At 41.2% G+C, this 14902-nt stretch overlaps 1 protein-coding gene across 1 annotated transcript in view; it reads right to left on the minus strand.

Moving 5' to 3' along the window:
• Nucleotides 1-14902, minus strand: part of ARID2 (AT-rich interaction domain 2) — a 163405-nt gene that overhangs the window by 1988 nt on the left and 146515 nt on the right. The window contains exons 16-20 of the mRNA XM_075857031.1: nucleotides 10259-10419; nucleotides 9778-9916; nucleotides 6218-6303; nucleotides 1305-1422; nucleotides 687-778 (exon numbers count right to left, since the gene is read on the minus strand). Of these exons, the coding sequence (XP_075713146.1) occupies nucleotides 687-778; nucleotides 1305-1422; nucleotides 6218-6303; nucleotides 9778-9916; nucleotides 10259-10419 (596 nt within the window). The remainder of the gene's footprint in view (nucleotides 1-686; nucleotides 779-1304; nucleotides 1423-6217; nucleotides 6304-9777; nucleotides 9917-10258; nucleotides 10420-14902) is intronic.

Raw genomic sequence — 14902 nt, forward strand, 5'->3', positions numbered from 1 at the left:
AACCCCCCCCCCCCCTTGTCCTTATTTAATATGCACTGTGAACGCCGTACAAACAAAAAAAAATATAAAAAGACCAGAATTGCTGTTTTTTGGTCAACTTAGCGATAAAAAAAACTGTAATAAAAAGTGATGAAAAAGTCGTATGTACCAAAAAAAAATTGTACCAATAAAAACCACAGCTCGTGCCGCAAAAAATAAGCGCTCGAAACCGCTCAATCGACGAATAAATAAAAAAAAAGCTATGGCTTACAAAACGTGGTGACAAATCATTTTTTTTCCTAACAAATAGTCTTTTCTTTGTAAAACATTAAGAAAACTATATAAGTTTGCCATCACTAATCATATTGACCAGCAGAATAAAGTTAAATGATTGTTTTTGACGCACGGTGAAAGACAAAAAAACTAAACCCAAAAGAAAATGAATCCGTTTTTTTACAATTCCACCCCACAAATATTTTTTTTCCCTGTTTCCCAGTACATTATATGGTTCTTTAAAAAGTGCCAGTAGAAACTACAACTCCTCCCGCAAAAAATAAGCCCTCACACCACTATTGATGGAAAAATAAAAAAGTTATGACTCCTAAAAGCCGGGGAGTGAAAAACGAAAATAAAAAAAATGGCTTGGACTTCAAGGGATTAATTATACATTGGCAGAAATGTTCTAAATAAACATAAGGAGAACTTACCTACGACCACATTCTGAGTGTTTTGCAACATTTTTTAATATTAAGGCAGCTGTTAAACGGATGTGTTTTGTGATTGGTCCCTCTTTTTCATCCTTTACACAAAGTTAAGAAAAAACATGTAGTTAAAATAATCATCTAGATAATTTATAGCAGACACCAATACATATGGCTGCGCAAACGGCTTCTATCAATGTGTGCTTTTATCTTATCAGATGTATAGCGCTCAACTTATCAGTGTAAACCCAGCTCCACTGACAAGGAAAGGCAGGTCTCCCACCCGAAGTTTAAAACAGGTGGCAGGAGATGCTGGATGTGTTGCCAGGGTTTACACATTGGGCAGGAAATTCAGCAGGATTCATGAGTGGAGCTCTACCTTAGGGTTACAGGCCTGAAGTCTTCAGCTGATGTGTTGCAGAGATTTAATGACAATACTTCTAGTTCTGTCATGGTCCCTATTAACGAAGGGACTTAGTGTGAACTCATAAATCAGAACTGGAACTATTGTGAAAACCAAAGCACAGCATTTAAAAGCTTCAAGCATGTAACTTTTTTACATTTTTTAGATATTTTAAGTAAAAGGTCCATCTAGCAGATTTCCTTTATGATTATTAAGCTCACTGTAAAGTCTCTAAAAACAAGGTTCCTTGATCCCCGCCTCAGTGCCATGAGGGCAGCACTTGGATGGTTCACAATCGCTTTTTGAGCTCGAGGGTTAGGTGTCCCCGAAGAGGGTTGTCTGTGGGGTGAAGAAAACAAATTCTTGTTAGAATATTAGTTCTCTGATATGATTACATTATTTTCATGTTGCAAGTTAGCAATACCTTATAATTCCCCTTACAATGAGATTCTATTTGACAGACTGTCTACAACAAGACAAACTAGCGCTCAAAAATACTTGTAAAGCCTCAGCTTAGTAATATACAAATCTTTTTTTTTTGCGCTGCCCCAAACAAACAAGCATTATAGCTGCACTCATGAAATAGTCTGATTAAAAGGGTTGTCTCCACATAACCACCCCTTTCCATATTGAAGCCGGCCCAGCAAGAAGCGGTTATTGCCGGGAGAACCTTCAGCGTTCCAAACATTTCCCCCGCAGCGGTCACTGGGGATATGTAGTATTACACGGCAGACATTGAAATGAATAGCTGACCATGTAATACATGGATGGGCCAAGTCTGACAGAGCCGCCGTTTGTGGCTCTATGGCTAACAGAGGGGGTCACTAGTGCGGGCCATCCTCTGACGTCCATATGCCTTGATAGGGCATATGGACAGGGGTAGTCCTGATGAGACAACCCTTTTAAATATCAATGTCTGAAACCGGCAATGGAAACCTAGTTCGTCGTTAGTAATAAAACAGTTTTGCCAATTTACCAAAGACTGCAACAAAATGTAACATCGGTCGGCGTCTATCATGCTCGAGTCACGAAAAAAATCAGTCAGGCGGCTGCAAATGGTCTTTATGGCTTGTCTAAAATCCCTAGTACACAGGCAACTTAAGAAAGCAGGGTACAAAATTACACATTTAGAGTGTTAAGAGCCATCCATGGCAACATGCAAGGGGTGTGAATAGCCAAAAATTATTTTAGCGGATCAATGCTTTCACAAATCCCTAAGGTGTATGAATTGGTGCCTTACGCAATTCAAAAAGACAACTATGGAAGAATTAGGGTAATGCCATCGATGCTTCTAGAGATCAGAAGCATTTAATAATTAAATGTTGGCAAAACTTTGTGATTACCCCCTTGGCAGCTTTAGCCATTTTAAGGACTCTTTTCCCACCTTCCAAAAGCCAAAACTTTTTATTTTTCCATAGACATATGAGTGCTTGTTTTTTGCGAGAGGAGATGTATTAATCGTACTATTTAATGTAATGAGAAACCGCAAAGTAAAAGTACTTGCGGGAAGGAATGGGGGAAAATAAAACGCGATTCCTCTATTGTTAACTTGATCACTTTGTATTCCATTTTACTTCGGAGTTAAGGTGACCAAAAAACTGCCATTCCGGCTTTATTTTTTTACAGCTTTCACCAATAACATTTTATTAAAATTGCTCAGAATTTTACGGACACGGCAAAAACAATTATATTTTATCTTTTACATTACTTTAGGGAAAAAATGGGAAAAGGTTCTTTTGTTGAATTATATTTTTTTTGTACATTACTAAACTTTATTTACCTTTCTAAAAGGTTTTAATCTCCCTAGGGGACTTGAACAAGTGACCGTTTGATCGCTGGTACAATATCTACGTATGTATTGTAACTTAATAGGAGAACAAAGATTGCAGACCTGGGGGCCTTCATTAGGCTCTAATAACATGCATCAGCACCCCACGATCACGTTGCCAAGGGGCCGATGCCCCCCTTTTTTTAACAACTTAGATGTCGCAGTCAATAGTGACTGCAGCATCTAAGTGGTTAGGCTAAGGGTGGTTAGGCTAAGGGTGGTTAGGCTAAGGGTGGTTAGGCTAAGGGTGGTTAGGCTAAGGGTGGTTAGGCTAAGGGTGGTTAGGCTAAGGGTGGTTAGGCTAAGGGTGGTTAGGCTAAGGGTGGTTAGGCTAAGGGTGGTTAGGCTAAGTGTGGTTAGGCTAAGTGTGGTTAGGCTAAGTGTGGTTAGGCTAAGTGTGGTTAGGCTAAGTGTGGTTAGGCTAAGTGTGGTTAGGCTAAGTGCACACTTCAGTCTTTTTCTTCAGGGTGCTAGCCGTTTTTCTGACAGCTAGCACCCTGACCTATTCATTTCAATGGGGCCATGCACACTTCAGTTTTTTTGACGGTCCTGTTGCTCCGTTCCGACAAAAGTAGAGCATGTCCTACTTTGGTCCGAGATTCCGTGACCGTGAGGCCCATGCAAGTCAATGGGGCCGTAAAAAAACCTCAAGGCACACGGAAGGCATCCGTGTGTGACGGAGCCGTTGCCTAGCAACGGCCGTGCGGGCAGAAGTACATTACAGATATATTACACTAATCGGCAGCCACTTGTCTCTATCAATCACTGATATAGAGAAGAGGCTGCTGAATAAAAATAAAATAAAAAGCAGTTCATACGTACCCCGGTCGTTGTCTTGGTGACGAGTCCCTCTTCTTCCTCCAGTCCAACTTTCCTGAATGACGCAGCAGCCTGTGATTGGCTGCAGAGGCCGCTGCAGTCTGTGATTGGCTGCAGAGGCGGTCACGTGGGATGAAGATTCATCCCTGGAGGCCGGCTTTCTGACGTCATCCAGACTTGCGTGACCGCCACTACAGCCTGTGATTGGCTGCAGCAGTTACATGAGATGAAATGTCATCCCAGGAGGCCGGACAGGAGGAAAACGCAGGGCGTTCTGCATAAGTATGAACTGATTTTTTTATTTCATAAATTGTATTTTGCGAGCGCCGAGCATGGTCATTCTTCAGCGCTAGTCACCGTCCAGGGTGCTGAAAGAGTTACTGCCGATCAGTGCAGCCCATTAACTCTTTCAGCACCCTGTACAGTGACTAGCGCTGAACAACCCTGCTCTTTCAGCACCCTGGACAGTACCATGCTCGGCGCACGGAGTGCACACGGAAATCACACGGCCGCTAAAACGGGTTAACGGACCCGTCAAAAACGGCCATGAAAACGGTGATGCAAGTGTGCAGGAGGCCTTAGACGGCCGGGATCGGAGTTATCTCCGAACCCAGATGTTGCAGTAAAGTGTAATGGGGATAACGGAACAAGAGAAGGACCTGGGTATTCTGGTTACAAATAAGCTAAGCAGCTCTCCTCAATGTCAAGCAGTAGATGCAAATAGGATTTTAGGGTGTATAAAAATAAAAACCTGTGATTTAATATTACCCCTGTAAAAATCCCCTGTAACGCCACATCTTGATTATGGAATTCAGTTTTGGGCTCCACATTGTAAAAATGATATAGGAGAACTGGAGTGGGTTCAAAAGCCTTCGACTAGATCACATTTAGTAATGAGGTGTCCCTTACAACAAAAGTCTAGAGAAATTGGGCTTGTTCAGCTTGGGAAAAAAAAAAAAAAGAAGAAACCCTCGAGGATCTTATTAACATGTATAAATATATGTGTAGTCAATACAATGAACCAGCACATATGTTCTTTCCGGGGACTCTAAGGACGAGGGGACATTCATTGCGTGTGGAAGAAAGAAATTTCAGACATCAATATAGTAAAAGGGTTCTTTACAGTTAGAGTAGTCAAACTATGGAATGCCCTCCCCAAGAGGTAGTAATGGCAGATACTATCAACATTAAAAAAAAAAAGGCTAGATGATTTACTGACAAATTGCATTGAGGCTTAGAATTAATCAAGCAATGAAAGATGTGTAATTACATAGTTCGTACGGTTGAAAAAAGACACATGTCCATCAAGTCCAACCAAGGGATGGGAAAAGGGAAGGAAAAAGTTCTACACATAGGAGCTAATATTTTTTTGTTCTAGGAAATGATCTAAGCCTTTTTTAAAGCCATCTACTGTCCCTGCTGTGACCAGCTCCTGCGGTGACTATTCCATAGATTCACAGTTCTCACAGTAAAGAAGGCTTGTCGCCTCTGCAGGTTGAACCTTTTTTCTCCTGACGGAGGGAGTGCCCCCTTGTTTTTTGAGGGGTTTTTACATGGAACAGGATTTCACCATATTTTTTGTATGTGCCATTAATATATTTATATAAGTTAATCATGTCCCCCTTAGTCGTCTTCTTTCAAGGCTAAATAGGTTTAATTCTTTTAATCTTTTCTCATAATTTAGATTCTCCATGCCCCTTATTAGCTTCGTTGCTCTTCTTTGTACTTTTTCCAACTCCAGGGCATCCTTTCTATGAACTGGAGCCCAGAACTGAACTGCATATTCTAGATGAGGCCTCACTAATGCTTTGTAAAGTGGTAATATTACATCCCTGTCCCGCGAGTCCATGCCTCTTTTAATACACGACAATATCTTGCTGGCCTTTGAAGCAGCTGATTGACACTGCATGCTGTTATTTAGTTTATGATCTACAAGTACACCCAGATCCTTCTCAACAAGTGACTCCCCCAGTGTAGCTCCCCCTAGGACATATGATGCATGCAGGTTGTTGGTACCCAGGTGCATAACTCTACATTTATCTACATTAAACTTCATTTGTCAAGTGGACGCCCCAAATAGTTAGTTTAAATCCGCTTGCAATTCACGAACATCTTCCATAGACTGACCATTACTACACAGCTTGATTGAGTAAGGCTGAATGTGATGGACCAGTGTCTTTTTTTCAACCTATGTAACCTACAGCCGACACCCGCTGAGTATGATGTAGCAGAATCAACACATGACCATGCTTAATACTCCCTTTGCGGCTGTGACGTAGTTACGTCGTGTATTTCCAAGGGGTTAAGCGATCTTTCCCTTTTGTCATAGTAAACGACAGACTAACTGCTAGTGGGCCACTAGAATAGCAGGGAGGGTAAGAAAATGGGAGCAGTCTAAGACATGTTTACTTGGTGAGACATTTCGCCATGTATGGCCATCTTAATTAAGAATTTTGAATGCCTTTTGCATGATTATAATGTTCTTACTTATTGGAAGATTTTTGATTTCCGGTTTGGGCCTGCTCTTCTTGTTTCAATCCAGCAAGGAGAGCATCTCTTGAGCAATGTTTGTCCTGTAAACAAACAAAAAACATGTCTGCGTTGAGAAAAATGAACTACAACTAATACAAATAGATAAATTGAAGTGTTCTAGCATATGAGGTACGTGTATTCACAGAAGTTAACAGCCAAGACAAAAAGTTCCTTAAAGTAATACAGGTCACAACCCAAAATCTATATCTATCCATCCATCCATATCTCTAGCCCATGCCCCAAAAACATTGGGCTTCTCTCAGTATTCCGCTTTTTAGCTGAGTAAACAACCCAAAATCCCCTGCATAGATAAATGTAATTCATTGATTGAGGATTTCCTTAACCCCTTCCCGACATTTGACGTATGGCTACTTCATAGCCGGGTAGGGAAAGCATGGAGCGGGCTCACGGCTGTATGTTACAGCCGACATCACTGAAATGATCCCGCTCATTTAACTTGTTAAATGCTGCGGGTCAATAGCGACCGCGGTATTTAAATAGTTAGAAAGAGGGGTGCAACCCCCTCTAGCAGCTCGTCGCGCCCCCTTGCAATGCAATTGCGGGGTTGCGATGGTTTCTAAGGCAGCCTGAGGGCCTAATGAAGGCTCGCAGGTCTGCCATTTTTGTGCTCCTATTAAGCCCTGCCTCTGGCAGGGCTTAATTTAAAGAGGCTCTGTCACCACATTATAAGTGTCCTATCTCCTACATAAGGAGATGGGCGCTGTAATGTAGGTGACAGTAATGCTTTTTATTTAAAAAAACGATCTATTTTCACAATGTTAGGAGCGATTTTGGTTTATGCTAATGAGTTTCTTAATGCCCAAGTGGGCGTACTTTTACTTTCGACCAAGTGGGCGTTGTACAGAGGAGTGCATGACGCTGACCAATCGGCATCATGCACTCCTCTCCATTCATTTACACGGCAGAATCGCGTTCTTACCAGAACATGATCTGCAGCGACATACACAGCGATTCTGCTTGATTAACGTTAATCCAGTGTCCCGATAATGAATACACATGATCATCCAGCCAGGACGTCATGTGTATTCAGAATCCTGACACTTCTGAATCTTTTCTGTGTTGCGTGGCTGTCATTTTGTTTGGAGTTTTACCGGTATTTCAATGTATAATGGGAAGGCACGTTAGCTGCGCGGAGCACATATGAGGGCATAATAAAAGGTGGAACAATAATGGGCTAAATAAATAAAATGCATAATCCATAGAGGTGTGGTACGCTTTTATACACAGGCCAGGTTTTTTGGGGCAGGTGTCCACATTGACAAATGGTATCCCTTCTTATCCCCCTTTTTGAACACACTCTGCACCTTTGCAGTTTGGTGACTTTTTCTGGGAAAGTGTTGCCCTAGTAAAATAGTGCTGCCCTCGCTTCCAGCAGATGTGCTTGGCCCTCCCTTTCCAGGTTCCCAATATTAGGGCCTTGATAACCACCTCTTGAAACTGAAGAAATGTTTCCGTCTGGACATCGTGATAGCACGTAAGCATTATACAGTGCCATCTGTACGATGTGCCAGCCAGCATTTTGTACCATGGGACATGGCTATGGTGTTTATCAGGGTGTTGTACAAAATACGTTAGGCAAGAAAAGCCCTGTTTTCCAACTACCATAAAGATGAATGATAAATAAATAAAGTAAATTCTTTAATGTGCTATATATAGCAATGTAACAGACCACATGAAAATTAAAATTGTCACTGCTAGATTGCCGGGTAAACGTATGCAAGACAGCTGCCCATGCACTAGTGTAACACACCTATGAGCCAACGTAACACGACCGCTATCGTAGCCGTCAGTGATTGAGGTGTGTGCTTAGGTTTAGCCAGCAAAGCAGGAATTAAAATTTGAGAAGCCCCCCCGACATGTTTCGTTACTGCTGTAACGTCCTCAGGGGAAATGGGGCTAATTAGCCCCATTTCCCCTGAGGACGTTACAGCAGTAACGAAACATGTCGGGGGGGCTTCTCAAATTTTAATTCCTGCTTTGCTGGCTAAACCTAAGCACACACCTCAATCACTGACGGCTACGATAGCGGTCGTGTTACGTTGGCTCATAGGTGTGTTACACTAGTGCATGGGCAGCTGTCTTGCATACGTTTACCCGGCAATCTAGCAGTGACAATTTTAATTTTCATGTGGTCTGTTACATTGCTATATATAGCACATTAAAGAATTTACTTTATTTATTTATCATTCATCTTTATGGTAGTTGGAAAACAGGGCTTTTCTTGCCTAACGGCAACTAGCTAGTATTGTGTATTGCGCCCACCAACTACCCAGGATCTTTTTCATTTTTTGTTAGCATTGTACAAAATACGAGCTCCTGTAATGCCTCATCTTTGGCTTCCTCATTAGCTCTATATGCAGCACAATGCCCCAAAACATCAATCTCCGCCACATTTACGGGGTCCACCTTTGGGTTATAGCAAATGATGACGTGGAGTTTTTAGCAAATAAAATTAGCCTGGACCATCATTTTGCATCATTGTGATCAGAGAGCCGTAAACTTTTAAATTGTTTTGTTTTTTTTATTTAATGACACCATTTTGGGGTACATAAAATGTGGCATTACTGAGGTTTTTATTTTTCTATCCCAACCCAAAATTTTATATACAATAGTATGTTTCGGTTTTGTTTTTGCACTTGATCGTGTAAATGATGGGTCAACCTTATTCTGTGGAACGATGCAATTATGAGGACACCAGATTTATAGAAGTTTCACAAATTTTACACAACAAAAACAGTTTTTGAATCGCCTTATTCTAAGAACCACAACTTTATTTTTCCGTTGACAACGCTTTGTTTTTATCTAGTTTCAAGCTGTAATTTGTACAAATTTTGGGGTACATGCAAATTTTTGATAATCTTTTATTCCATTTTTTTCTGGAGGCGAAGTGACCAAAAATAAGCAATTTTGTCTTTTTTTTTTTTTAATGGCGTTCGCCAGGTGGGATAAAGATGACAATTTTATCGATTGGGTCGTTACAGGCTCAGAAATACCAACTACGTTTTTCCCCCCCCCCCCTGAATAAGAAGAAAATTAAGGGGAAAAAAAGGCATCTATTTTTTTCACTTTCAACTTTTTTTCCGATCGCTTATATGATTATTACATAATTCCGTATTATGCCAACTTAGTTTTAGACTTACAGGCAGCCTATTCGGCACCCAGCAGGGCCTAATAGGCTTCTGTACATGGCAGACTAGAAGACCATTTTTCGGTCAATGAAAACAATTGGTACCCTGCGATCGTGTCACGGCTGATGGGGTGCAGAGGGAGCCCCATCCCCGTCAGCCACTCAGATGCCGTGGTCGCTATTGACTATAGCATTTAAAGGGATACAGCAGGGTGACAGCTGTATGCCCGCGCCATCAAATGCCGTAAATATACAGTATTTTGCATTAATGGCTTCCCGTCCGTGACATAAATGTATGTCACATGGCATGGGTTTAAAAAGGCTGCCGAATGACAGTGTTAGTGCACAATACTTTCCAATAACTTACCTGTAAGTGAGTAATGAAAGAAAACCTCTGTCTCTGAAAGGGTTCGCAGCCTTCCCACAGGCATTGCCCAGGATACACATCCTTACCCCCATGCTGTGTTGCGGCATGGTAGAACACTTGGGACGGAGTTTCAAACCACCTTAGAAAGAGGGGAAAAATGACTCCCAGAGATTACAAAAGTGTTATGCATTGACAGAGGACACCACCCATAAAAAAGACAGAAAAACAAAACCAAAACCCTAGGCGTTTTAGTAACTGGCCATACACAAGATAGTTATCAGACAACAGCCCGACTAAGAGGGAGGAAGAAAAGCTCAACATTCAACATGCCGATCCTCATTTCAACGTCTGACGTGTGGATGCCCCCAAACCCATTAGATTGTCCGCATGATCCACCATAATTTAATATGTGGGCAGCTTAACTCCCAAATGGTAATGGAGCACATCACTAAATGTTTGCCTCATTTCATAAACCACTTACCTTTTGCATGACTGCCACAGGCACATGAAGTTTTGTCCTGGTTTCTTCACTTGTTCTGCAGGGTGACCTGTTGTAGTTATTGTAGAAGGGTACGGAGAGGGCTGAGAACCAACTAGGTGGCCATGAACTTGTAATGCTGGTAGTGCGGTTATTGGAGTAGTCTGAAGTTATTAAAATATAAAATATATATTAATAATAAAAAATAACGTGCTTTTTTTTTTATTTTTTAATGTAGGGTACAAATTATACAAAAAAACATACCCAATGCATTCTATGAGCAAAACGTATGCCACGGGTAATTTTTGTTTTACATTCATCGATTCATAAACATTTGTCCCTCCCCCCCCAATTCATTGGGAAAGTAAATAAATAAGAATTGAAAAGATATACCACTACCATATGGCAAAGAGATTTTCCATAAGGCAAACTGAACACTAATTCAATTTAACGTAAAAAAGTATCACAAAAAAGCAGGAAGATAATTTCTAGTTATTAAACTGCCTTGTGTCATCTACAGAAGCGGTACACAACCTTTTCTCCACTTTGTTTGATTTGACCACTCTTATCTCCTTCCAGCACAATGACGTTTATGTACGTCATAGCGAGGGGCTGGAACGTGTTTATGCAGTACCGTATATTACAGCGGACATCTTGCTTTAAAAGCGGTGTTTGGAGATAACACACATCCCAACAGTTTAACCACTTCGATGCCAATGTCAACAGCAACATCTAAGCCATCGGGCACAAAGGGGTCACAATCATTACATCGCCCCTCCCCCGGCAAGGGCAGCAAAGGGCCTACTGAAAAAGTCCCCCAGGTCTGTCATATAAGTGCTGTTGTACACATCCGTGTGCGGTGCGTGAAAACAACGGACAGCACACGGACCTATGCAACTCAACGAGGCTATTCAGACATGCGTGATTTTTCACGCAGCGTGTTTTTCTGCTACATGAAACTCACTGCATGTCCTATTTTGGTGCGTTTTTGCGGATCACGCACCCATTGAAGTCAATGGGTGCGTGAAAAGCACGGGCAGCACACAGAAGTATTCCATGTGTTGTCTGTGACTCACGCATCAGTTGGTAAAGAAACGCAGTGCACCAACACTGGCAAAGAAAACATGCCACACTGAACACTGATGCCACACAGAACGGCAATGCAAAACGGACACGTTCTTGTGAATCTAGCCTTATGCCTCATGCACACGACCGTTTTGGACGGCATCCGAGTGGCACCTGATAGTCTTCACGGACCCATTCACTTTAGCGGTTGAATTGGGTCCGTGAAAAATTATCCGAGTCTCCGATCCGAGGGAAGATCGAACATGTCCTATCTTTCCTCGATTCATTGACGGGACTCGGACGGCACACACGGTCATGTGCGTGAGGCGTTAGTCATGCTTTTTAGAAGTTTAACCCCTTAATGACAGCCAATTTTTGTTTTTCCGCACTGCCTTCCAAAAGCCGTAACTTTAACTCGCGAGATTACGATGTAAACGAGATTACGTTTGCCTTGCTGAAAATCTCCCCAAAAAAATAAATGGTATTATAAATAGATACATTTTGGGTCAAGTAGTACTTATAGGATACAATAATATATTTCATAGTTTGGATTTTTGGGGCTCATCCTTACAAAATAGACTTTACCCATTTATGGAAAGCTGGGCGCCTTGGGGAATTGTAGAACAGTGATAGTCTTTTTTGGATTGCCAAAGGAATTACACAAATCTCCCATATCTTAATTAATGGAAATAGGAGAGACTTCTCGAGCTTTAAAATGGAGTATGGATTATCTAAGAAAGACTTCCTAAAATGCCTACAGTTAAAGAGGCTCTGTCACCAGATTTTGCAACCCCTATCTGCTATTGCAGCAGATCGGCGCTGCAATGTAGATTACAGTAACGTTTTTATTTTTAAAAAACGAGCATTTTTGGCCAAGTTATGACCATTTTTTTATTTATGCAAATGAGGCTTGCAAAAGTCCAAGTGGGCGTGTTTAAAGTAAAAGTCCAAGTGGGCGTGTATTATGTGCGTACATCGGGGCGTTTTTACTACTTTTGCTAGCTGGGCGTTCTGACGAGAAGTATCATCCACTTCTCTTCAGTACGCCCAGCTTCTGGCAGTGCAGACACAGCCGTGTTCTCGAGAGATCACGCTGTGACGTCACTCACAGGTCCTGCATCGTGTCGGACGAGCGAGGACACATCGGCACCAGAGGCGACAGTTGATTCTGCAGCAGCATCGGCGTTTGCAGGTAAGTCGATGTAGCTACTTATCCGCTGATGCTGCTGCAGAATCAACTGTAGCCTCTGGTGCCGATGTGTCCTCGCTCGTCCGACACGATGCAGGACCTGGGGCAGGAAGTGAGTGACGTCACAGCGTGATCTCTCGAGAACACGCTCTGTGTCTGCACTGCCAGAAGCTGGGCGTTCTGAAGAGAAGTGGATGATACTTCTCTTCAGAGCGCCCAGCTAGTAAAAGTAGTAAACACGCCCCGATGTACGCACATAATACACGCCCAGTTGGACTTTTACTTTAAACACGCCCACTTGGACTTTTGCAAGCCTCATTTGCATAAATACAAAAATGGTCATAACTGCTCGTTTTTTAAAAATAAAAACGTTACTGTAATCTACATTGCAGCGCCGATCTGCTGCAATAGCAGATAGGGGTTGCAAAATCTGGTGACAGAGCCTCTTTAAGATCTGCCTATGACTGTATACAAAGTTAAAAAAAGATCCCTATGGAAAAAAGGGGCATATTGCACTTAATGTTACAAATGGTTATTAAAAAGGGAGCAATCGGGAGGTTATACAGGCTGCTTATGAGCCACCTCGCTCAATCTAACAATTACCAATCGCGGAAAAAAGATGGGAGGTAGATATAGGTGTACAATCAGACGACTTCTGGTTTAGAGTGTACCAACAAATCTCAAGGGCATCCTCCAACAACAACCATAACACTTCTTAATTTATGATAGTCCATAGACTATATTATTCAGCTACCTTCTTAATAAACATAGGTCTAAGACAAACTGATAGTTGTCCCAAGTGTCTAGGTCCAGAGGCTGACTGGATACACCTCTCCTGGTGCTGCCCCAAACGAAGTAAATTTTAGATGGAAATAACTACCTACTTAGAATATAACTTTAGCTGTACTATTCCGTTAGATATTAAAGGTATGTCTCTTAGGAGATGTATCCAAGATTCTGCAAATAGGAAGTACTTGCATACTGATATGTCTATCATAGTTAGCCAGGTTAGAAATTGCAGCAAAGTGGCTCTCCTCAGCTCCCCCGTCCATAAAAGCTTGGGAGGTGAGAGTAAACCGGTTTATTCACATTGTGTGTAGATTTTCCTGCTTAACCCCTTCAGGACCAAGCTCATTTTGGCCTTTAGAGCCAGTCCCAATTTTTCAAATCTGACATGTGTCACTTTATGTGGTAATAACTCCAGAATGCTTTTACCTATCCAAGCGATTCAGAGATTGTTTTCTTGTGACATATTGTACTATGTTAGTGGAAAAATTTGGTCGACAAATTCCATTGCTTATTTGTGGGAAAAAAAATAAAAATTTAGAGAAAATTTGAAAAAATTATGATTTTTCTAATTTTAAATGTATCTGCTTGTAAAACAGATAGTAATTACCACACAAAAAAGTTACTATTTCACATATTCCATGTCAACTTTATGTTGACATCATTTTTTGAAAATCCTTTTATTTTTCTAGGACGTTACAAGGCTTAGAAATTTAGCAGCAATTTTTCACATTTTCAAGAAAATTTCAAAAGGTTATATTTTCAGTTCAGTTCAGAAGCGGCTTTGAGGAGCCCATATATTATAAAGTCCACATAAATCACCCCATTTTGAAAACTTCACCCCTCAAAGTATTCAAAACAGCATTTAGAAAGTTTAATCCTTTAGGTGTTTCACAGGAATGGAAGCAAAATAGGTGAAATTTACAAATTACATTTTTTTGGTCAAAATTGATTTGTAATAAATTTTTTCTGTAACACAGAAGGTTTTACCCGAGAAATGCATCTCAATATTTATTGCCCAGATTCAGAAGTTTTAGAAATTTTCCACATGTGGCCCTAGTGTCCTAATGGACTGAAGCACCGGCCTCAGAAGCAAAGGAGCAACTAGAGGATTTTGTGGCCTTCTTTTTAATAGAATATATTTTAGGCACTGTCAGGTTTGAAAAGGTCTTGTGGTGCCAAAACAGTGGAAACCCCCCAAGTGACCCCATTTTGGAAACTACACCCACAAGGAATTTATCTAGGGGTAGCTAGCATTTTGACACCACAGTTTTTTTGGTAAATTTATTTGAATTAGTCTGTGAAAATGAAAATCTACTTTGCTTTCTGCAAAAAACAGAATTTTCACAATTTTGCAAGGAATAAAGAAGAAAAAGCACCCCAACATCTGTAAAGAAATTTCTCCAAATCACGGAAATACGCCATATGTGGTAATAAACTGCTCTGTCTAAAGGGTAAAAGCGCAATTTAGTTTCTGGAGTGGAGATTTTATAAATTTGGTTTTTGACGCCATGTTGAATTGCGTTGAGGTACCAGTGCAGTGAAAACCCCCGAGAAGTTACCCCATTTGGGAAACTACACCCCTTTAAAGAAATTTATAATGAGGT

This window comes from Rhinoderma darwinii, chromosome 3 (genome assembly GCF_050947455.1).
Source record: "Rhinoderma darwinii isolate aRhiDar2 chromosome 3, aRhiDar2.hap1, whole genome shotgun sequence".
In the NCBI taxonomy this organism is placed as follows: domain Eukaryota; kingdom Metazoa; phylum Chordata; class Amphibia; order Anura; family Rhinodermatidae; genus Rhinoderma; species Rhinoderma darwinii.